Source organism: Felis catus, chromosome A1 (genome assembly GCF_018350175.1).
Source record: "Felis catus isolate Fca126 chromosome A1, F.catus_Fca126_mat1.0, whole genome shotgun sequence".
NCBI classification, from domain to species: Eukaryota; Metazoa; Chordata; class Mammalia; order Carnivora; family Felidae; genus Felis; species Felis catus.
This window is the reverse complement of record NC_058368.1, coordinates 71,743,678-71,768,203: the sequence shown is the minus strand read 5'-3', so window position 1 is coordinate 71,768,203 and position 24,526 is coordinate 71,743,678. Positions and strand designations below refer to the sequence as shown.

Below are 24,526 nucleotides of genomic sequence, written 5' to 3'. Positions count from 1 at the left end.
TGGAACCTTCTTCGGATTCTATGTCTCCCTCTCTCTTTGCCCCTCCCCCATTCACGCTCTGTCTCTCTCAAAAATAAATAAACATTTAAAAAAATATTTAAAAAAAAAGCCAAGAGAAAATGCTCAAATAGTCACAAGGTACTAGAGTGCCCTTCAAATTCCATAAGAGCTGCAACAATATAAATGTAATTCATAAAAAATAAATTATAACCATGGAAATGTAGCTCATTGCTAAAAATGTAGACAGGTGGTCTGCACAAAGACCATAAAACTTGAGCTGAAGAGCAAGAATTTGTCAATCCAAAGAAAGGGGAGCTTATGGGAAAGATTCTAGTATTCTGGAGGAGAGAAGCAAAAATCAGATGAAACTATAATCAAGTAGGAGGCAATCTTGTGTAATGATTCAAAAAATGGGATCTGGTGTCATGTTGCCCAGTGCAAATCCCAGCTCTGCCCCTGGCTTTCTGCATGACCTTTAACAGGCTACCTAATGTCTCTAAGATCAACTTCCTCATCTGTAAAACAGGGAAAATTAGCACACTCCAAGGGGTTATCAGGTTTATATAAAATCTTCCATGAACACATGTATCTTATGTATGTGCCTGACACAAACTAAGCTATCAGTGAAGATTAACCATTATTGTTGTTAATTATTCCATGATTTTAATATTTATTTTAAGTAGAGATTTAACGTGAGACAGCTGAGGATAAGGAGATAGGGAGAAGGAAAAGAGAACAAGATGCCAAGCAAAGGAACACTGAAGATTAGGCAAAGGAAGATTGAAAAGAAGAAAGGCTAAGGAGATAAAGATGCAGATTTTGAGGAATTTGCATAATTCTTAGTTGATGTACACCCCAGGCTGTGTAGGAACGAAAGAATGAACTGGTTAAATCTTGACCCTTTCCTGGCCAGGCTGCTTGGCCCTGATTCCTAGCTCTATCACATACAGCTGTTACTTAACTTCTCTGTGCCTCAGTGTCCACATTTATAAAATAGGGGACAATAATACGTCTACTTTATAAGGTGTTGTCTGGACCAAATGAATTAATATACATTATATGCTTAGTACTACACAGAGTAAGCACTTTTTTATTCCCTCTTCTGACATCATAGGCCTCAAAGTTTAGACTCAAATATAACTACATTGGCTAGACAAGCTTGTTTGCTTAATTTATTATTACAAATCTAATGTTGAAGAGACACATTAAAAATGAAAGTGTAGGGGCGCCTGGGTGGTTCAGTCAGTTAAACGTTCCAACTTTGGATCGGTTCATGATCTCATGGTTCATGGGTTTGAGCCCTGCATCAGGCTCTGTGCTGACAGCTCAGAACCTGGAGCCTGCTTCAGACTCTGTGTCTCCCTCTCTCTCTGCCCCTCCCCTGCTCGTGCTCTGTCTCTCTCTCTCAAAAATAAATAAACATAAAAATTTTTTTAAAAATGAAAATGAAAGTGTATGGAAATACTATGTAAAATATGATGCTTTAAGATTAAGCAAATAAAACCGATTAGCAGTTCTTTCCAAGGCATTTTTAATATTTGTACCAAAAAATCTCTATGCTTGGCAAATATTGATTGACCTACACAAGTTCTTACCAACTCTTTTGAGATTTGGGAATTCCAAAAACAGAGATGATCATAGGCCTCTTGAAAAGAGGAAAATTTAGAAGAAATGAAAGAAAGTAGATAGTTAATTTAAGGATAGAGTAGATAGCTAACTTGAACTTGGGAAAACAAGTGGAAATGTTTCCCCAAAATTAGACAACACATGAATGCAAGGTTTATATATTTTGGCATTATTAAATATTCTTTAGCTTAAGAGGAAAAAAGGTAAGTATTTCAATCTGTACCCTGGATTAGATTTTCATGTTAGCTCTTCAAAGACCATGGTCCATATCACTTTGTTTTCTCCTTTATCTTCAACCCCTCCTTCCCTTCTGATTCTTACTTCTCAACATACAAATCAAAATCTTTCATGTGTTAATAGTAAAATCCCCTCCCCCTTAACACTTCATCCTCTTCCAAATGCCATTTGGTAAGACATGCTAATCTACCTGTCCAGCATCCATTCCTCCCAAAGGAAACTCTAAATTGCCAGCCCACCAACTGCCCCCACCCCCTGTGATTTAGGGAAAGAAGACTGCATTACACATAAGCCCTACCTACATTGGTTCTCTTCCCTTGCTAGTAGATGATTTAGGGGTGGACACGTGGCCAGGATCTCAGGTAGGCTGTTTCTAGGAAAGATTTCCTCCTTCCTAAGAGTCAGACATCACAGGAGAAGGTTCTGTCTTGCTTTTAGATTTTGCCATTCCAAATAAGATGCCAGGAACTGAAGGAGCCATTTTGTACCCTGAGGGCAACGGAAATGGCACCCCCAACAAGGATGGCAGGAGCAAGGAGATGGAAAGAACCTGGGTGCCTGATGAATGAGACAACCCTGGAGCATACAACTTCTGTCCACCTTGACCCTCGGAAGAGTGTAAGTGTAGGGACTCCAAGTTTCCTTTCCTGCTTGCCACCCCAGTTAGAAGTGCCATCAAGAAACAGCAGGTGCACTGAATAGCAACGCCAACCCTCAGAATATTACCAATCAGAGGCAAAAGGGTGGCAGCTGGGCAAGGGGCTCTATAACCAATCATGTAGCTTCCCTCCAAAAGACTCAAATTGTTCATCTCCCTCCAACATTGACATCTGCTACTGAGAAGAGAGAAAGGGAGAACATATGGGGGGGGGGGGGGCGGTTGGGGGAAAGGAAGGCAATACTTACCATCTTCTCAGTTCTAGTTCTTTCCAGCCCCAAATATCAACCTTGTTGGGCATTTCAAGGGTTCTTTATTTATTTTTTTAAAATTTTTTGATGTTCATTTTTGAAAAAGAGAGAGACAGGGTATGAGTAAGGAAGGGGCAGAGACAGACACACACAGAATCCGAAGCAGGCTCCAGGCTCTGAGCTGTCAGCACAGAGCCCGAAGCCAGGCTCAAATCTACCAACCGAGAGATCATGACCTGAGCCAAAGTTGGAATGTTTAACCGACTGAGCCACCTAGGTGTCCCTTGAGGGTTCTTTAAATCTCCAGCTACATCCCTCAGTTGTATACCTAGTCTTGGTTCCACTGAGAAATGAACTGGCTAAAAAAAAAAAAAAAATGCACTGTCTGTTTGACTCTGGACCTCTGTTCCTCTTTTTCCTTATCTGTAGGATAAGGATAATGATGTTCACTTGTTAGAGTTTTTGTAAGAATTTTTAAAAATAACATATGCAAAGGGTTCGGCACAGTGCCTGGCACACACTAAGCACTCAACCAACCTGTGTTCTATGTGTGACAATGACCACAGAGCCCTTGTCCAAGGAACTGGTGTCAAGAGGTGGGGGTCTGTGTATGAACTAGCAGTAGGGAGGTATCGTCTGCATCTCATACTTCTTTAAGTGTATTTATTTATTTATTTATTTAGAGAGACAGAGACAGAGATAGAGACAGAGAGTGAACAGGAAAGGGGCAGAGAGAATCCCAAGAAGGCTCTGCACTATTAGCTTGAAGTCTAATGTAGGGCTCAAGAGCATGAACCATGAGATCATGACCTGAGCCGAAACCAAGAGTTGGACGCTTAACCAACTGAGCCACCCAGGGACCCCACATCTCATACTTCTTAATAAACCATAAGATTATGAAAGGTAGAATCAGCACCATGTTCACCTTAATATTCTCCACAGAGCCTGCCCCTTGCTTGGCACATAGTATGATGACATTTTGATCATGGCTGGCACAGCAATTTATGGAATTGAATACCATTGGATTAAGTCAGAGATTCCAATTTTAACTCCAGTATTTCTAATAGCATGCAGTATGACTTTCAGAAATGTACTTCTTTTTTTTTTTAGGTTTATTTATTTATTTTGAGAGAGAGAGAGGGAGGGAGAGAGCATGAGCAGGGGACAGAAAGAGAGGGAGAGAGAGAGAGAGAGAGAGAGAGAGAGAATCCCAAACAGGCTTCCTGCTGTCAGCACAGAGCCTGATGCGAGGCTCAAACTGATGAACTGTGAAACCATGAACTGAACCGAACTCAAGAATCAGATGCTCAACCAACTGAGCCACTTGGGCACCCCTCAGAAATGTACTTCTTTTCGAGAAACATTGTTGAGTGCCTGCTCTGTGAGGGGCATAGCTGCTTCAGGGGGTATAGTGTTCAAGACAGACATGGCCATTGCTTCCATGGAATTCACAGTCTAATAATGGAGACAGACTTTATACAGTGATCACATGAATAGTTAGTTACACTTATGATAAGAATATGAGAGCATATAGAGAGGGACATAAGAGTGTTTGGGGAGATGGTCCAGGTCATGCAGCATCATTTGGGCATTCTCACAGAACATCTTTGTTGATTTTTGCTCTAGCCTTGTATCTGTATCCAACCAATGCTTGTAATTCAACCATGGTTTCACAAAAGGATTGTATCTCAATGTGCTCTTTTCCCAAAGAACTTATTGTCATTAAATCTGATACGTGATCTATTAAACAATTTCTTACCCTGTTCAAATAAACCCATTAAACTAAAATCTTTTAGTTTTAGCACTAAGAACAACCCATTTTAGTTTGTTTGTTTGTTTGTTTGTTTATTTATTTATTTATTTATTTATTTATTTATTTATTTTAGACAGGCTCCAGGCTCCACGCTGTCAGCACAGAGCCCACACAGGTTCAAATCCACAAACTGTGAAATCATGACCTGAGCCGAAGTCAGACACTTACCCAGCTAAGCCACCCTGGCACCCCAAGCACAACCCATTTTAAAGCTTAATCTGCAATATTAACATTTTTTCCATTACTTTCTTTTAAAATTTTTTTTCACCATTTATTTTTGTACTTTATTAAGTCTAGAGACAATCAGCAAAACAACAAATTAGGCTGATTCATAATGTTTGTCAATTTTTCTATGGTGTAAATACCCTCACCATGGCTGATTGCAATCTGCTTGTGCAACATCGCTGAGTGGGTTAGGAAGACACATGCACAGCAGCACGGCATCATACGTGGCCTTGGAGATGGAAAGAAGTGGACAGACTTGATAGACACTTAGCAGGTAGAATCTTGGTGATTTGCTAGATGCCAAGGGTGAAGGCACAGTTTAGGAAATACTGGGCAGGTGGTGGTACCGTCACTATTAGAGGGAGACCTGAGGAGGAGAAAGCAGTGAAAGCATGCTTTCTATCCCAATTGCTAGTGACACAACCAGGTGGAAGCTAGATAAATGGATTCGAAGCTCAGATAAGTAGGGGCTGGAGTTGTAAGTCTGCAATTGAAACGTTGGAGGTGGATTAAATCACACAGGGAAAAATTGTGGCATGGAAGGACTGAGACCTTAACCATAAGTCCTCTGGAGATCATCGAGCAGCAGATGAGCCAAGTAAGGAGCCTGGGGGAAAACAGGAGAGCAGCACACCACTATCACCAAAAGAAGTGTGTTTTGAGGAAGAAAGAATTTTACTGAGAGACCAAGTAAAATGAGAAAAGAGAGTGTCCTTTGGATTTAGTGATTGTGGATGACTATAGGAAATGCAGTTACAGTAGAATGTGGAAACCAGGAAGTCACTGCCAGTTGAAGACTAAAAAGGGGAGGGGGGGATGGGCAGCTCTTTTAACTTCAGTTATGAAGAGTACGAGCGGGGGCAGGGTGGCAGCTGGAAGGGCAGGGTAAGGTGGGGGGTGGGGGGCAAGGAAGGCTTGGGACTGAGTAAATGCTGATGATACAGATCCAGCCAAGAGGGAGAGATTGATCTCAGGCTGGACTCTGATACTGGGGGTGGAGGTGGAGGTGGAAGTGAGGAATGGTGAGGGCGGAATCCGTGCTTTAAGGATGTGTGTAGGTTTGGGGGTGAAAAATGCAAAAAGTTTCTTTTTTTTTTTTAACATTTACTTATTATTGAGAGACAGACACAGAGTGTGAGCAGGGGAGGGGTAGAGAGAGGGGGAGACACAGAATCCAAAGCAGGCTCGAGGCTCTAAGCTGTCAGCACAGAGCCCCACGCAGGGCTTGAACTCACAAACTGCGAGATCATGACCTGAGATGAAGTCAGTCGCTTAACCCACTGAGCCACCCAGGCGCCCCAAAAGTTCTTTTTTCTTGAGGCAAGAGACAAAGTAATCTACTGAGATGGGAGTTACTGGAGGGCAGAGTGGCAATCCGGTTGGGAGTTAAAAGTTGAGAACAAAGTGACTACTGGTGAATGGATGGGCGACTGAATGTCTCATCTGGCCAGGTGAAGAATCAAGACCTGAGTCCAGAAAGAGGGTCTGTTAAAAACAATAGGCGGCAGGGCCTTGGAAGGAAGTTCTGGTGAACCTACAAACTGGAAACAACTCCTCCCAGACAGGAAGAAGTCAGGCAGAATGTGGAGACACGCAAATCTGGAACAACTCCTCCCTGCCAGGAAGAGCCCTGACGGTTCTCCTCCAGCTCCCTTTCCTGCAAGGACTCTGCAGTCCCACCGCGGAGCGCCACCCACAGTGCGAGAAGCGCGAGACCCACGGGGAGCAAGCTCCCGCGCCCGCGGACTGGAGGAGGCGGCCCCGCCCACGCGGCCCGCCTCCAGGAGCCAGGCTGGGGCCGCCCCTTCCCGCCCCGGCACCGCCCGGCCTCCGCGCCTGGAACTCCGCTTCCTGCTCTCCGGCCGACGCCTTCTGTCGCTGCGCCTCTTTCGCCGCCGTGTAGCGCCTTCTGGCCCGACGTCACCGGCGCTTCCGCCAATGAGCTGAAGAGGAACGAGCTGCGGCGTGAAAGTGACCACAGGAGCAGCCAATGGCCGCGAGGAGAGGGCGGGCCGAGGCGGGAGTGTGAGAGTGAGCGCCCGCACGCGTGGGGGAGCTGCGGGCGGTGCGGGCGGCGCGCGGCGCAGGAAGGGGGGCGCGGCAGGGGGCGGGGGCGCGGCGCGGGCGGCCCCTCCCCCTGCCCAGCTCCGGGCGGGCGCCGAGAGCGGCCGGAGTTTACGCGCCCGGGAGGGAGATGCGGCCGCCGCTCGGGCTCCTTGCAGGTAATGCGTGGGGCGGCCCCTGCAGGGCCGAGTGGCCGAGTGTGCTGCGAGACGAGCATAGTTGGGCGCGGAGCGGACGCGGGGTCCTCGCTGTCGCCGCGCCCCTAGCCCCGCGGGCCGGCCCGGGTCCGGCGGTGGTGCTGCTGGGAGTTGGCTCCAGGACCTGGGCTGCGACCGGGGCTAGGGTCACGGGGGACGCGAGCCCCAAGCGCCCCGGTGTAAGCTACACACGGGACAATGGGCGCGGCGTGGAGGGTACGCGCTCCGCCTGCCCGCGCCCGGGCTCCTGCGCTCCCTCCGCCCGGGGCCGTGGTCACCGCTGCCACCCCTGCCTGCTCCAACTGCACGGGCGCTCCGTCGCCCCCGGGGCGTACCAGGCGTCTGCGGTGCGTCCCAGGAGTGGCCACCTGGCCGCGGAGCCCCGCGCCTGGCCGCCAGCTGGCCGTGGCGCCAGCGATGGCTGGGCACAGCCGGGCCTGTTGGCCGCCTGCCCTAGGTTAAAGGCGGCTCCCCTGCAGCGCCGCGAGTGCCAGCTCCTCCGCGCTGGCTGCCGAGCGGAGCGACGAGAGAACCGCGTGCCACCGGCCCGGACGCCCGGGGCCAACGAGCTGCCACTTCCCCGCGCGGGCTTGGAGTTTAGGGAAGCCGAGCAGGTGGTGCAGCCGCCGCCTCACCTCCTGCGAACTCCGCGGGGCTTCTGGTCGTGTTGATGTTTTGACTGTGGGCTGTGTGTGTGTATGTGTGTGTGTGTGTTTCTTTCTTTCTTTCTTTCTTTTTTAATCACACACAAAAGGAGGGAGGAGTTAGAAAAAAGATCTAGCCAGCGCGCTGTGAATCATCCCACACAGTTATCTCAGGGAGAGCAGACGGAAGGGGAGAATTCCTTGAGGAACAATTACAGTAACGACTGACTGGATCCCTTCTCTGTCCCCTCACCCTGCAGTCCTGACCTTGCCTGACACACCCCAAATCGACGTGGGGTGAAGTGGTGCCGGCTGACTTAGAGGGGGAAATGGCTACAAGCTAGCAAGCTGGAAACTTTCTGAGACAGTGTAACTGTGAATGCCGAACCACACACAGTCCTTCTTGCTGTAGGCAGGCATGGCTCTCGCCTGTTACTGAATTAAAAAGCAGAAAGGTGATCACAAGAGGAAGATACTTTGAGTAGCATTTTTTTCAGCGCTGCATTGTGGGGGGCGGTGGAAATGACAGGCTCCCAAAACTTGAAGCCCCCAAGAGAGGAGCAGCCAGCTAACATCTCCAGATGCTGGGTCGCAAATGATCGTGTTCTTTAGTCTGATTTCCAGAAGCACTGTCTCATCGCAGCCTGGCAGAGGGCAGCTTGCGTTTGGATGGATTGTTACTGATGAGGTAGAAAGGTCGGCCAGAGGCCAGCAGGCCCTTTCATGCATGTGGAAAAATATTCTGCAGTAGGTAACTGCTGCTCATAGTCCCAGGGCGAATCCTTTAGATTGGTCTCACCATCCCTATTTCCTGCAGTCTGAGGCTGCTATGTCAGTTGTCACTGGGTCCCTAGAGTTCACAGCTCAGTGACATTCCTTTTGAGAGGTGGAGTCCTTGTTTTTTTGACCATTGATGATTTATGAATTTATTTGAACCCCCTGAAAATAGAGGCTTCATATTAGAAGTTTTGAGAAATTGAGAATAAAGAGCCTTCTGCTTCATTCCAAAATTCAGTTACTTCTAGGGCCAGTTAATTCTGAACAGTGTGAAATCAGCACAGGAGTCAGATAGGGATCAGAGCAGCAGTTTTACCACTTGAAAAACTGGCTGTAGCACCACTGGGACTGAGCCTGAGACCTCCGTGACACTCCCTTCTTTGCACTTCATATGGTGAACTTACCATCCCACCCCAGAGCCAGGGCTCCCAGGCAGGACACCTGGAGGGGAGAAATGAGACCGTGTACTTGGAGACCTAGCAAGAGAAAAACAGAAAGTGCACCTTCCTATTTCATGGCTTGTGTACAAAAAAAGAGGTGGAGGGGCAGGTCAACCTGTCTGTACCACCTCACTCAGGGAGGGCTTCTTTAACTTGAGCACCAAGCCTGGCTGGGATCATCAGAACAAAGGCTGCTTTCCTGTTGGAGGAAGGGAGGTTGGAGCAGGGTCACTGTATTAGACTGTGCCATTTATGCAGGACATTCAGACACCGGCCAAGGAGGCAGTGCCCTGGGCCCATCCAAGGAAGGACACCCTTCTCTCAGTTACATTGGGACAGTTGGATGGGCTACTGCTGGTCTCGGTTGGTAAAACCATCTGCAGGAATAAAGAATTGATAGCAACATCTCTGTTCCCAAGACAGGAGATCAGGGATGAAGCACTGGGAACTAGATTCTCCAAAATGGTAACAAGAATGGGAAGTAATTGTTTCCATACATTCTTTCCTTTAATCCTCTGACAACCTCCCAAAGTTATGCAGTGGTACCCTGTTGTGCCAGTGAGGATTTGAGCCTTAGAAAGACTGAGAAGCTCAAGGTCTCAAAGGTAGTGGGTCCACCTCCGCCTGCCTCGAGAGCCCACCCTCTTAACCCCAGTGCTGCACTCTGAGAACTTTGCATGGGTTCCTGACACATTGTAGATTTTATGGCATTTGCTAATCTGCAGTATTTTCTGAACCATTCCACTGTATACATTAACCATAATGCCTTAAATAAAAAAAGGGCATTTGGGAGTATTTTCAGGGACAGCAAAGTAGTGGGAAACTTGGAGACTCAGGAGGGAAGCCGCAATAGAAGTCTTGCAATGTAGGACTTGCTGATGTCCCTGCAGTAGAAGAGGGGGAGATCATTCTGAGATTAACCCAACCATCCTGGTGATGCTTCAGGAGTCCCGGCCTGGCCCACCAGGGCGCTGCAGATGTTTGAGTCCATGGTCTGCCTTCCATATATCTCTGCTATTGCCTGAGTACCAAAAACATTCATTGTATTCAATGAATAAAGATTCATTGTATTACAAATAATCTGAAATGAAAAGTGGGGCAGGACAGCTCATGTAGGAGCACAGATGATGTGTCTTGCTTCTGTGTTCTTCCTATAAGAATTGGAACCTCACGACAACCTTTTGTGAAATAATATTCAGATACTTGGGCCCATAGCAGGTAGCATCAAGACCAGCTCTGTTGTGCATTTAAAACTGTCGCATTTTCCTCCACATTAATTTTCCAAATCCAAGAACACTTTTATTCCCTTCATGTGAAGTCATGCCATCTTTCTAACTACATGGTCTTTATGATTTCTTTTTCACATTGTTTTTGTTTTGCTTTGCTTTTTTAGTAGCAATTTCTTATTTAAAAAAAATTTTTGAAGTTTTTATTTATTTATTTTTGAGAGAGAGACAGAGCAGGGGAGGGGCAGAAAGAGAGGGACAGAGAGAGAATCCCAAGCAAGCTCCACACTGTCAGCGCGGTGCCCAGTGCAGGGCTTGGACCCATGAACCGTGAGATCATGACCTGAGCCAAAACAAAGAGCTGGACGCTTAACCAACTGAGCCCCCTAGGTGCCTCTTTAGCAGCAGTTTCTTTAGCTGAAACGTAGACACAGCAGTTGGCCTGCATGGTGACCTATATGGTGTTTGCAGCTACAATTTGGGTTGAACCAATGGTTTACCCTTTCATTGGAAAAGACAAAGGCAGCAGATAGGAGCTGGGATATTTCCCACCAGCACTTGCTAAGAGTGAATTACATTAAGTGGAGAAGCTTGAGGGACCAGCAGTGAGAGATACAAAGTCTTTCCTCTCTGGGTTGTAAATCTGGACCTCTTTTCAGCACCCGGAAAGGGACAGTGTTATCATAGGATGATGTGTCCCATTGACTGTTGGATCTTTTCCCACATTCACTCACATAAAAGCCAGAGAAAAGATGCCTGTGACCTCAGATGGCCTGACTTCTCATTTGGCTGACTTCTCATTGACTCCATAGTCTGGGGTAGTCCCTTGGAGGCCTAGAGACAAATACATCTAAACTGCCTTCACAATCAAGGGGTTTGGGATTCTCCTCCACCTTCACCCAAAAGGACTGGGAGCCAGGGCCCTTACTAATGTAGATAATAAACAAAATATTTGTATTTAAAAATTAATACTAATATTAGGATTTAAAAAATAGTTCTGTGTCCGTGCTTTTACCCTTCTTAAAGAAAGTGCTTGTGACCATAGTTAACCTCCCCTCATCAGTCATTAAAGCCAGACAGCAGTTCTCAGCGCCTCAGGTGGCTATCCTGTGGAATGACAACCACGTTAGGTACAACAATTATCCCCAGTTTAGAGGCAAGGAAACTGAGGCCAGAGAGGTTAAGTAGCTTGTCCATAGTTACCCAGGATTGGAACCTGAACACTTTGAGCCAAACATGATTCTGGTCAATCCAAAGAAAGCACCTGTTGGAGGTATAGTGGAGATAGAGACAGATAAAATGTGATTTGCAGAGTAGTTTTGTATTTGGGCAAATTCCAAGGCAGGGGGTTCTCAGGCAGCTGTCACCACTGGAAAGCTCTTACGCCTTGCTGAGTGTCACAGGAAGTAGACTCTGAAAGGACAAGGCCATAGAACTAATAAATGGCAAGGCAGAGAGACCAACTGTTCTGGCTTTAACATTTTTCCTGTTTGAAAGAAAAGTTAAAAAATAAGAGGGTATTTTTAACTTGACTCTTTCACCAACGTTGAAGGTCATATTCTTACCTGGGATAGCTTCCCCCTCTTCTCCTTTAGGATTTGGCTCAGCTCTTTCTGGACTAAGATATTGTCCTAGACTGGTCAGTCTACAGTGTTCTCTCCTTCGTCCGTCTGTGTGTGAACCCCTCACCTGGCCATCGATCATGTGTCCTGCCTGATCATCTGTGTTAAAAGTCTTCTCTCTGCCAGATTTTCTGCTAACTGGCATGAGTGACTGAGTTCTAGAGAGACTCTAAGCTCTCTCAGAATCAGGACCATGTTTTATACCCTACCACACATGCACGCACCATGTGCTAAGACTTAACAAGGAATATTTATTGATTTCTCTGGATTGGATGAAGCAACATGGTAACTTCAAAAAAAAAATTTTTTTTAATGTTTTATTTTTTAAAAGAGAGAGAGAGAGAGAGAGAGAGAGAGAGAGACAGTGTGTGAGTTGGGGAGGGACAGAGAGAGAGGGAGATACAGAATCCAAAGCAGGTTCCAGGCTCTGAGCTGTTAGCACAGAGCCCAATGCGGGGCTTAAGCCCATGAACCACAAGATCATGACCTGAGCCAAAGTCGGATGCTTAACCAACTGAGCCACTCAGGCACCCTGGTAACTTTTTTTTTTTTTTTTTAACTTCGGTGTAAACTGGTTCAAGGACTATAAAAACAATTTGCCTTATGGGGTTGATAGGTATAGGATTCCCTTAAATCAGCATGTCTCAAGATAATCCAGTATCAGAAACCCAAGGGCTTGTGATTCGGTGGTTGCAGTTAGGCCCAGGAGAATTTACATGTGTCCCAGTGACCCTTCTGCCCAGTAGACTCTGAAAACCACATCTTAAAGTTTGTAATGACCAGATCCTATGCACTCACAGTGTAGGTGACTGTCTAGTTCCTACTCACTGCAGAAACTTTCCTAACTGTGTGTTGATGGATATTTGTGTTGTGTCATTTTTCTCATAGATTTCTAACCAGCATGATGCTGGAGCAAGAGGCTGGCAGCCAGCAGTTTTCAAAATGGCCGAGTTGGACGCTGATTTGGGTCACATCATCCCCTCTTCTGTGCTTGCCCCTTTCTGGGCTAAGTTAGTAGTGGGATTTGTTTCCCTTGTATGCTTCGCACGCAGCTACGATGGAGATTTTGTCTTTGATGACTCTGAAGCTATCATTAACAATAAGGTTTGTATGGTAACCCCTTTGTGGTAAACTTGTGTTAATCATTTGCCTGTTTCTCATTAGTAATCTAAGTTCGTGTTGGATAATTCTCTATTTGACCTTGGTTAAGCATTTGCCTGGGCCCCAATTGTGTTGTAGATTTCCCATCTCTTTTAGGTAGCATCTTTGTGATTTAGGGCCTCTTTTATTGTTTATTGTTTACGGTCTCCAGCCCCTGCCTGACCTCAGGCTTTACCCTCACCACGTACCCCATCCGAGGTCCCAGTCTACACACACATCAGAGAGACCATTACTCTCAGTTTACAAGGCAAGGAAGGGCATTGCAGACTAAGTATTTCAGGTTTTATGACAGATTTCTAGAATCCTAGGCCACAGCTGTTTTCCCCCTCCCCCCACCCCAACATGCACTTGCTGCAGTGATGGACGAGTCTGATCACCTGCCAAGAGGTGCGTCCGTCTGCATCCATTCGCAGCAGCAGGCAGGGAGTTGGCTTCTTCTTTGTCCTTTGCTGATAGCATCAGGACAGCCTGCTGGCAGGCGCTGGAGAATGAGGAGCGTGCTGTCGGTGGAAGCTGCAGTTTCTGCCCATTTCATGTTTGGAGACTCAAATTTGCTGAGTTTGCAAAGTCCCAGCCAGTTTTGCTCTCCAGTGGGTGCTATATCAGTGCAGGGAAAATGCCTGTCTTTCACTAGCTAGAGAGAAGGAGAAAGAAATAGGTTTGGAGAAAGGAAAGAAAAAGATTCAAGGGAACTAAAAGAAAATCAGACAAGAGCCTTGGAGGCAGGGAGAGCCCAGGAGAAGAAATGCGGAAATGGCACAGATTTGTGACCTCTCAGTTACTCAGCAGTTATTTCGTGTGTGTGTGTCTGCACCAGTGAAGACAGCCCAAAGAAATAGCCTAATATATTTCTCTCCAGGCGGTGCAGTTGTAGCAACTCGGTAACACTGTTGTTGAAATTTTGAAGTCATGGATTCTCCCAAATGAGCAAAACCTCATTTTCATATTGAAAATGTTGAGGAAAATTCTCTGTGACCAACATGTATGTGTGATGGTGACAGTGAGGTTGGAAGGGGGGGTGACTTTTGTAAGTTTTTTATTTGTAACATCTTGTATGTACTGATTTTCTCTATTTTATGATGCAGACTATCAACCAACCTTGATGTTTAGGGTTTTTTTTATTTTATTTATTTTGAGAGAGAGAGAGAGAGAGAGCATGTACATGAGCAAGCATGAGTGGGGGAGGGGCAGAGAGAGGGGGGGACAAAGAACCCCAAGCAGGCTCTGCCCTGTCAGCACAGAGCCCAACGCGGGGCTTGAGCTCACAAACCGTGAAATCATGACCTGAGCTGAAATCAAGAGTCAGATGCCAGACCCACTGAGCCACCCTGGTGCCCCGATGTTTGTTTTTAATTCAGGTTTTTCACTTATAAGTTTCCTCAAGTTCACCCAGCAGTTACTGTAGATGTTTGTTTCTTTTTAAACCATGCTTAAAAGAAAAAAGTAGTAGCTCCTAGCAACTACATCCCATCGGTGGTTTTATAGCTGCAGGATTGCTTTGCTAACAAGGAAAGGAGAACATGACTTAATTTTTAAAGACCGTTCTTCATTTCATTAAGAGTTTCTTCACTCTTCCACTTTTACAAAGTGGAAGATACATAAAGTGTTCGCTTAGATCATTATATCGAAGGGGGCACCTTGGTGGCTTGTCAGTTAAATGTCTGACTTCAGCTCGGGTCATGATCTCATGGTTCGTGAGTTTGAGCCCCACATCGGGCTTCCTGCAGTCAGTGCAGAGCCCACTTTGGATCCTCTGTCTCCTTCTCTGTGCCCCTCCTCCGCTCTTGCTCACGCGCACTCTCTGTCTCAAAAATAAATAAACATTAAAAAATTAAAAAGTAAATAACATTAAAAAATTAAAAAGAAAAAAACCTTACGTGGAAGAACTTTGATGAACAAGGCAGGGGAAAGCGCAAGCCCTGTTGTATGCGGGATGGCCTGGGACACGGTTATACTTCTTCCCTCCGTGTGGGGTAAGGCCGATGAAGCCATTTTGTGGCCCTGCTGCACATTGTCTTGGCAGTGTTTTCTAGAGCATCACACTGTGCTCCTTTGTTAACTTGCTAGCCCTCCTTTTTTCCTTTCCTGTTTAATGAAAGGCTCCGCTCTGTTCATTGGCGCTGTGCCCACAGTAATGTGAAACAGGCTGTTCCTGGGTTTTATTGGTGTTAAAGACTGTTTTCCAGATGCTTCCTTATAGTGTTGAGTTGCCTTTTTTCATTGAGATGATGGTTTTCTTTGAGACAGTGGAGTTAGCAGGAATTTCAGACACACGTCTTTTCCATAAATCATTGTGAAGAGAAATGGACCTTTCTTCCTGCAGCGCGCCCTGCTGTGTGTAGGCTACACCTAATCAAATATTTAGAGCTTTGTTGGTGTTCATTTTCTGCTCAAATGGAGGGAAAGATCCTCCGCCCAGCTCCTTCACAAGTGAGCAGGTACTTCTGGGACAGTGCAGAAGAAGATGGGCTTCCAATTTTGTCACTGAGTAAACCAGACTTGTGGGTAGTTTGCAAGGCCTTCATGAAATACCGGACTGACTGTTAGAAGAGGGGTCAGTATGCTCAAGGTCTCTGAAGCCAATACCCAATGAAGTGAAATTCACCCACAAAGTGGATATCAGGTGACCAACTTTGCCTCTGTCCCACATCTTCAAGCCCTTTCCCTTTGATCAGTAAGCACTTAAGTAGTGAGTACTTACTGAAGTCCCCGTGTGCCATGGACACTGCTTGCCTCTTTGTCCCAGCCATGATTTGACACATTTCTGCTTGAGACTTTCCCCACCTTGGTTGTTAGAAGCTGCAGGGACTGTCCAGGTTGGATGCAGACATGGGCAGAGGGTCTCTTCTCAGGTGCACCCACCTACTGGAGTCAGGAGCTAATCACACAAGAGGCCGAGGTCTGGAGGCAGCCAGGCAGCCCCCTCTCCCCCGCAAAGTGTCTAGCGGTGTGATTTGTGGGCGTGCTTCTGGCTGCAGAGCCCCAAACCTGGAGCCCCCCTGGGTGTCCGTGAGCCTTGCAGTCTCCTTTAAAGCATTCTTTCTTGCTTATGTTAATCAGTGCTAATCTGGTCACTGCAGGGAAGAGTCTGGACTGATACACTTAGTGGTGCTTAGCATGTCATAATTTCTAGTCCCTAAAATATTCCTGTTTGTTATGCTTTGAAGAGAAAATTAGTATTTGCTTTTATTGCTTATTCTGCAATGCCTTGTCTGCCTCTCTCCTTGTCAGACACAGTTTAAACAATCTAGTTCTACATTTAAATGTTTTTTAAAAAGATGCATTTTTCAGGGCACCTGGGTGGCTCAGTTGGTTGAGTGTCTGATTTGGGCTCAGGTCGTGATCTCACAGTTCATGAGTTCAAGCCCCACGTCGGGCTTGCTGCTGTCAACCTGTCAGTGCAGAGCCCGCTTTGGATCCTCTGTCTTCCTCACTCTGCCCCTTCCCTGCTTGTGTGATCCCCAAAATAAATGAATGTATATTTTTTAAATACGCATTTTTAAGCGTCTGTAGCACAGGACCAAATTAAATTACCTTAATAGTAAAATAGATGTCGTTTTTTAATAATTAGTGATTTTTATCTTTAAAAATTAGATGGAAGTTGTTTTTTCTTTCATTTTTCTTCCTGTTTAGCTAGGATTCAAAAATAGACAATATATGCTTATCCAGTCAAATTTTAACTGAGATGTTTTAGGAAAATTGCCTTCTGTATTGAATATGAAAGAGGCATTAGTTTATTCAACATGGATTAAGCACTTTCTGTATACTCCCCACCCACATGATGTGGCCCCGGGGCCTCACCCCCAGTCCAGTGGGGCAGACAGATGGTAGTTAGAGATGATAAACCGCCAGGGTGCCAGGCACTGTGAGGACAGGTGTGAGATGCCCTGAGGCCCATGGAAGGAGAATTGCATCAGCTGAGGAAGGTCATAGCTTGCTGGCCGAACGTGAACGGCAGGAGATGCTGGGCTGTGAGGAGCTGAGGGGTAACTGTCTGGTGGACACCTACGTGTGCAAATCCTTGGGGAAGGGTGGCAGCAGGTGCTGTGTGGGGACTGGACAAAGGTCAGAGTCCACGAGATGAGCAGGCAGAGCTCGGCAGGAGCCAGAGCACCCTGGGCTGCGGTACCCACATCAGGACGTCGGCTTTGTCCTGGGGGCGGGGGGAGCCATCTGGGTGTTTTAAGCAAGGTGGGGTGGGTGACCCAATTTGCAGGTTGGAGAGATTAGCTGGGAGAACGTGCTGGAGGGAGGCCTGACCGTACCCTCGGTGAGAGGTGGCAGTGGCTTGGCTCAGGGCTAATGGGAGAGATGGACCAAAGGGGAATGAGCAGCTCTAAGGAAGAGCTCCTGGTGAGGGCTTAAACATGGGGTGAGAGAGGAGTCGTGACACCTTTGTCCTGAATGCCCTCTACTGTGTCCCTGCAGGACCTCCGAGCGGAAACGCCCCTTGGGGACCTGTGGCATCATGACTTCTGGGGCAGTAGGCTGAGCAGCAACACCAGCCACAAGTCCTACCGCCCTCTGACCGTCCTGACTTTCAGGTGAGGTATGACAGCGCGGGCTGCATAGGATGCTGTGCCAGGTTCTGTGTGACAAGGCTCCTGGTGTGGGCGAGTGGAGCCGGTGGATCCTGGGGAAGAACAGACCACTCACTCATATGGGTCTCCGAGGAGTACATGCTAATTCCAGTTGTTAGGGGTAGGTCCCAGCAACATGGGGAGAACGAGCCTGAGGAACCACGACTCCAGGGCTCGCTTGTCCAGGACAGATCCTAAAAGTGGAAGGATGCAGGGAAGATGAACGTGGCCCCTGTGCGAGGGTGATGTGCAAATTAGCGAAACGTTCCACATTTTGCATGTTTGTTGGAGATTGGACCTTTGCTGGTTACCACTGGAGAAACCATGTAAGTCAAGGCAACACGTGGCATCTAAGGAAATTGTGGGGTTTTTTCCACTGTAAAAATGATAATAACAAGGTAAAAATCTTCCTGCTGTTACCAAGTCAATATGCAAATACAAAATAAAGCTAAAAGCACCCTCCCCCACCTCCCCATCTGCATTGAATAGATGTGTTCACCTCCCCAAAGTTCCCATTCATAGCTGTTTCAGGTGCATTCAGTACTTATGTACAGATCTCTCAGAAGCACAGAAATGATGAATTAGAACTGCTGGTAACTGAAAAGCTGTCAGAAATGTGTTTTGTTGGACGGATGAGAATGTGTTTTGTTGGACGGAAAGCTGGTGGACGAACTACCAAGGAGTACTTTTTGTTTTTTGGATAAGCAAGTTACGTGACTGTCTTCAATCCAGGTCCCTGTGGGGTAGCCAAGAGTAAGGTGTGCTGTGTCATATCATCTTGGGAGGCAATCTTGCCTTTTTAGGGCTTAAGAAATTGTTTAGCTTTCCTTCTGCTTTTCCTCTCCACGTGTTTTCTGCCACACTTGTCTGACATGCTCTTATCTGCTCTTTTTCCCCCAGTAGTTAGTTATGTTCTTGCCCTTTCTACATCTCCTCCCTTTAACACTGTCAGTCACCAGCCTTCTTCCTTCAGATGCTTTGCATTTTATTTTGCACACTTCTGCGCACCTGGTATGAACCCCTTTCGCTCACTACAGGATTAACTACTATTTGTCCGGAGGCTTCTACCCCATGAGTTTCCACGTGGTCAACATCCTCCTGCACGGCGGCATCTCTGTCCTCATGGTGGATGTCTTCTCCGTGCTGTTTGGCGGCCTGCAGTACAGCAGTAGGGGCCGGCGGTTGAACCTGGCCCCCAGATCCTCCCTGTTGGCCGCTCTGCTGTTCGCCGCACATCCGGTACACACTGAGTGTGTAAGTAGTGTCCGTCCGTGGCCTCTGTACTTGTGTCAGGACAAGGAGCCTTTCATACGTTGGCTCATTCCCTAAAGTAGGCTGCCCTTGAATGGTCTTATTGCTGTAGAAAGTATATGGTGCTAAACGCTGCCAGATGCTTGAAATGACTCTGTGTAGGTCCGACAGGTCTTTCTCTCTTAGGAAAGATGCAGAGTCCCAGGTGGGCAAAGACTTCGTAATCATGGTGTGATCTTTGGTGATACTTTCTGTTTCCTCTATATGACTACACTGTAAAGGGTAAGTGTTGCGTATGTAGGTGTTGAATATTTAAATATTGAATAGACACCTGGTTTGGGGGTCTGAAGGTCAGAAGCTAAGAACTCGTCTTCAGCAAAGGGTCAGACACAGTATTCCTGTTTTCACCGAGAACTGTCTCATTTTCAAAATACTTTTTTGTGCTTAATGTAATTGTAATGGAACTTCTGGGAGAGTGGACGGGCCACTTTACAGCAGAGGAATGGCCTGGGAAGACAAATAACACATCTTCCGCAGGTCCATCACATAGCTGGCAGATGTCAGGGTGGAACTTGAAACCTGGTGTCGCAGGCTCACACTGAGGGCATGAGGGCACACTTGGAGTTGTGCTGGAAATCTCTGCTGGGATTGGTCAGGAGCTCTCCTCACCTGCTTTGCACCCCTCTCCACCCCCCACTCTTCACTACCTGGATTATTCTCCCACTGAAGGGCTTGGCCCAGGTGACGGGGCAGCTCGTAACAGGGCCGTAACCTGCTCTCCTGTGGGCCACACCTGTATTCCGTGGAGCTGCTGCTGGATATATTCGGTACAAACTGTGTTGGGATTTACCCAGATGTATGGGGATTTCAGGAGCCACCCTACCCCCGCCCACCACAGATCCCTTTGAAAATAAAAATCTGCATGTGTGCTTGAGGTAAAAGATTTGATTGTAGCCATTCATTCTGTGTAATGAAGTACCTGCGTGTAAAATACTACATGTTCCTTATTACTTCTCTGCAATAGATTTCTACATTTTGTGTGTATTTAAACCCCCACACTTAACTGAATACATTGAGCGTCTTGAAGTGAGTTTCAAAATATTGAGCAGAATTTAGTGTTCTGCTTTTGTTGAACTCTTTGTTCTTTGGTATTAAGAGGATTGTAGAGTTGTTATCACAACCTTCTAGTATCTTATTACTTCATAGCTTTTTTTAAAAAAATTATCATAATGTTTTACTTCAGCAAATTCAGAGGACTGACAATCTGGAAACTGTGGTAAAAGATTCGTTATCGTCTATTTATATATAACGGTAACCAAATTAGAATTTGCTTCCATGTGATTTCTCCTTATGGCTTAAGTGTTTGTTGGGACCCAGAAATAGTGTACGGGTTGGTCAGAAAAAAGGGAATTTCTGGCAGAAGTACTGATTTACAGTTTTGGTCCTCATTTAATTTAGTGTGATCTTAAAGCAAAATAAATATTTGAGTTATTAACCAAAGAAACTTTTCTAAAATTCTGATTTTAAATATTGAGAAGTTAGTTTATAGAAAATTTTGAAATGCCAGCAAGTGTAACTGGATGTACACACACACACACACACACACACACACACACACACACCAGTAAATGCAATCTGGGAACATATTAACCCTAAAATTCTGCATTTGAAGTATTTAAAAAGAAGCCAAGGGAGATCTAGCTATAGGAGAGTAGGGAATTTTTGAGAAAAATCTCTTCATCTCCCCCACCCCTCCATTCCATCAAAGTCATTCAAACTCAAACTGCAAGAAAAAATTATGGATCATTAAAAATTAGCATTCTTTTTTTTTTTAGGTAATGTTTATTTATTTATTCTGAAAGAGAGAGCAGGAGAGGGATAGAGAGAGAGGAAGACAGAGAATCCCAAGCAGGCTCCACACTCACTCAGGATGGAGCCCAACACAGAACTGGATCTCACAACCATGAGATCATAACCTGAGTGAAATCAAGAGTCAGATGCTTAACCGACTGAGCCACCCACACACCCCCAAAATTAGCATTCTTAAAACAGACTATTCGTATGTTCATCTTTCATTGTCGTGGCCAATAGTATTGTTTCCTCCTATCTACACCCACCCATTATCCCCCACTCTCCATTTAACACAGCTGTAAAAATAAGCAAAAAGCAGGGCCCAAGGAGCTAGGTGGAAAGAGAGCCTGTCGAAGCCCCCAGGCCAGTGCTGGGGGAGTAGCCCTGGGCTTCGGGCTCCAGGCTGGGCCAGGGTCCTGCATGACTGTCCTTGGCGCAGCGCCCCCCAGCTGAACAGTGATCTAGGATGGGGACTCGGGGGTGGGAGTCATTGTGCTTCTGTTTTCATTTACTAAGGGAAAGCAACAGCAACGTGGCCCCTCCAGGTTTTAGTAATATAAATTTCTTTGTATTAACATTTATGTGTTTTGTGCCTTCTTGATATTAACTTTGAGGATGTTTTTGTCCACTGCAAATAAGAACCTAAATTTCCCGGTCTTCTAGGGTGACCAGCCATCCAGTTTGCCCCATATTCAGGGAGTTCTGCAGCCTGGGACTTTCCATTCTGAAACTGGGACCGTCCCAGGCAAACCAGGATGAGTTGGTCACTCTATAGTCTTCCCACCTATTGCTCCCCAACTGGTAATGAAATAATTGTAATTAGTGGTATTTGCTCCTCAACTAATACTGAATGCCTCTCGTTTTCCAATATGCCACCCCAAATCACTCCAGGGTGTTCGTAGGTGTATAAGGCCTCCGACAGACCAGTCATCAGGGAGGGTTGCTCTTGTCTGTGGCCAGCAGGATGGAGGCCCAGGGGACACTAGTGCCACCATAGATTTTCCTTTTCCTCAGAGCATTGGTAAGGATTTCAAGTTGCCTGAATTTGGTATCAAAGAGGGAAGCTCAGGCCTCCTTAGGAATTCTGTCCATGTATGAAGCCAAAGTTTAATACTGAAGGAATTAGGTGGGAAAACATTCCCCCTTTCCCTTCCTCTAATTCCTTCTTGCCATCCCTATGCAAATACACCACCTGCTCTATGGATTTGAGGGAATTGCAATGATTTCTCTAGAAAACCCTGATGTGAGTGTCCCAGGTTATCTCTGAAGAGGTGGAAAATTTTCCCTTCCTCATTTCTAGGTTCTTTGGCTGGCCTAATAATTAGATTGACATAAGACAGATCAACAGGAGAAAAACAAATTTAATTTCTGGAGCCCCATAAAAGTATGAGATTCAAAGAAGTGACCAAAGCAGGAAGCTTTTCTAAATTTGTGAAGAATTGGTAAGACAAAGGGATGTGGGATTGGGGTAGTGAATTAGTGAAGAAGTAACAGGGGCTGTTTACGTAGATTTTTCCAGCTCTAAATTCCCTACTTCTGGTGATAGGGATACCTTCTACACTCCTGATAGAAGGAGGCTACTTTTCACAGGGGAGATTTATTTCCTGCTTTCAGTGGGATAAAGGATGGTCAGATCGTCCATCTAGTATTCGCTGTTTCTCAGGTACCTTTAATTCAAGATAATCAATATGCCAAAGTGGCATATCTAAGGTGGAAGAGTCTGTTCCCTTTCCTTTGTAAGAAAAAAAATAGCCTTTGTAAAGACTTTTGCCTGAAAATACATACCACAGATAACAGGGAAGGAAAATAATGTCTTTCCATACTGTTGTCAATTCCCCAAACAATTGGACACAGTGCCTCCCTCCTTGGATAGCCTTAAATTTTTTTTCTGTGAAGTCTCTCTTTAATTATAATGTCAAAAATTCTTTGTAAGGACTAAAAACTCTTTTGCTTTAAAACACCAGCCATTCTTTTTTAAATGTGTTTTTATTTATGTCAGACAATGTCATGTACATACATTGCTTAAAGACTTGGGAGTATTTTCACCAGTTACCCAACGAATGTTTATTTTCTAAATAGATTTGTGTAATGGGATGCCTGGATAGTTTAGTCAGTTAAGTGTCTGACTCCTGATTTTGGCTCAAGTCACGATCTCTCTGTTCATGAGCTTGAGCCCCGCATCGGACTCTGCACTGACAGTGCAGGGCCTGCTTGGGATTCTCTTTCTCTCCCCCTCTCTCTGCCCCTCCTCTGCTCATATGCTCATTCACTCTCTCTCTCTCTTTCTCAAAAATAAATAAAACTTTAAAAACATTTTTTAAGTTTATGTAGGTTTAAAAGTTCATTTTAGTGTAGATCTTTAAATGTACCTTAGCTACCTAGATAATAAGTAGTTTAGGCTGGTTGTTTTCACCCCATCCCTGGTATTTATAGGAACACTACCCTTCCCTCATTCATTTGAAGAAACTTTGTTCTCTGGCCCCTCACAACCCCATTCCCTGCTTCCCCTGAGTCCCTTGCCTTAGGGACCACTTTGGATAAGCTTCTCTGCATTGGTTTGGATAATTTTCTGTTCCGTAAGGGTTTGGGATTCAGGGCCATCCTCAGCCCCTGTAGGTAGTCTCAGAAGGAAGATGCCCCTCCTTTCCTTCTCATTGTCCTGGGGGGTGGGGTTGGTCCCCTGCTCTCTTTGTCACCACAGTGCTGTGGAGCCAAAACCTGCCTCACCCTGGGCTCCTATGCCCTTTGTTTCTTTCTGCTCCCCATGCTTCTAGAAGCACACATCAAGAGTCATGCAGGGAGCTAACCGTGAGCAGCATCTACTGTGTGGTTTACCTGCATCCCTGTTTTTACTGTGTCCCTGATTGAGTGAGTTGCAGGCTGGAGTATTCAAGAACTCTCATTGCGTACTCACTTCGTTCCTGAAGTTAATTGTACTGTTCAACCCTCCGGCATATTGGCATACTTGTTCCAGATCCATTGAAGCTTTGTTTGTCCTTAGCTTCCTTCTTGGGAGGTGTTTTTCACGTGGGTGGCATTCACGGGTTGGATTCCTCAGCCCCTTCAATCCTAGTGATTGCGTGACTCCTTGGGATGCCACACGCACTGCCGTCAGGAGTTAACAATCAGCATGGAAAATCACCCTCAGCGTTTCATATCTAGCAGGGTAGCATGGGAATGCTGCTAAAATAGCCATCTCTTGTCCACACACTTGGGAATCGAATGTAATTGTAGTCATTTTCATATTCTTTGTATAGTCTCTTCTCTCCATTTATAGCATAGTCTTTATTCTGTCCCACATAATCATAGTATCTGTCCTTTAAGAAAAGATAAACTTACCAGCTATTGGGGTGACACCTAGAGAATCCAGAGAATACCAGAGAATTTGGTACGTGTCACATCCAGGTGCTAGTTCGTTAGCAGAGCGTGCCACATTAACTAGACCCACACTCCTGAGTGGAGTTGTGTGTCTTTCTCTGCCAGGAGACACTTGGAGAACAATTACTGGATGTGACATGAGACATGAATTTCACATTTGCTTTGTTATCACTAAGGTAAAGAAGGGAAGGGCAGTCATGAGAGAAAGAGATGGTTGACATTTTATTCTGTTTTCATCTTATTTCTCAATCCCTTTTGAAGCATTCTGCTTTCCGGGTTAACCCAAGTTTTGGTCTCGAAGGGAGGAGGAGGGGCAGAGGTAGCACTGAACCACTGTTCCTGTGTCTTTCTCTATTTGCCCAGTGACCTGCAACATTAATTTCCCAGCTTTCCTTCATGTTTCCAATCAAATTTTCTTTAGTAAATATTATGCCCTTTGAGCTGATAACATTTTCCAATTATAAATCCACTTTGGGGATATCAGCGGCACAGGCCTCTGGGCTCTAGGGCGCGGTGTGCTGTGAC

At 45.9% G+C, this 24,526-nt stretch overlaps 1 protein-coding gene and 1 pseudogene across 4 annotated transcripts in view; both read left to right on the top strand.

Annotated features, from left to right (window-relative positions):
- Window positions 1-6,679: 6,679 nt before the first annotated feature.
- The window catches only part of TMTC4 (transmembrane O-mannosyltransferase targeting cadherins 4), a 66,572-nt gene continuing 48,725 nt past the window's right edge, over window positions 6,680-24,526 (top strand). For 2 of the 4 annotated variants that reach the window (XM_023252960.2, XM_023252959.2), the window contains exons 1-4: window positions 6,875-7,032; window positions 12,669-12,884; window positions 17,370-17,485; window positions 18,559-18,775. In XM_023252960.2, coding sequence (XP_023108728.1) covers window positions 12,723-12,884; window positions 17,370-17,485; window positions 18,559-18,775 — 495 coding nt within the window. In that variant the 5' untranslated portion in view covers window positions 6,875-7,032; window positions 12,669-12,722. Of the gene's footprint in view, window positions 6,842-6,874; window positions 7,033-12,668; window positions 12,885-17,369; window positions 17,486-18,558; window positions 18,776-24,526 lie in introns of those variants that run through there. The other 2 variants (XM_045055567.1, XM_023252953.2) reach the window with 2 other exon arrangements.
- On the top strand, window positions 17,702-17,798 carry LOC111556947 (annotated as a pseudogene).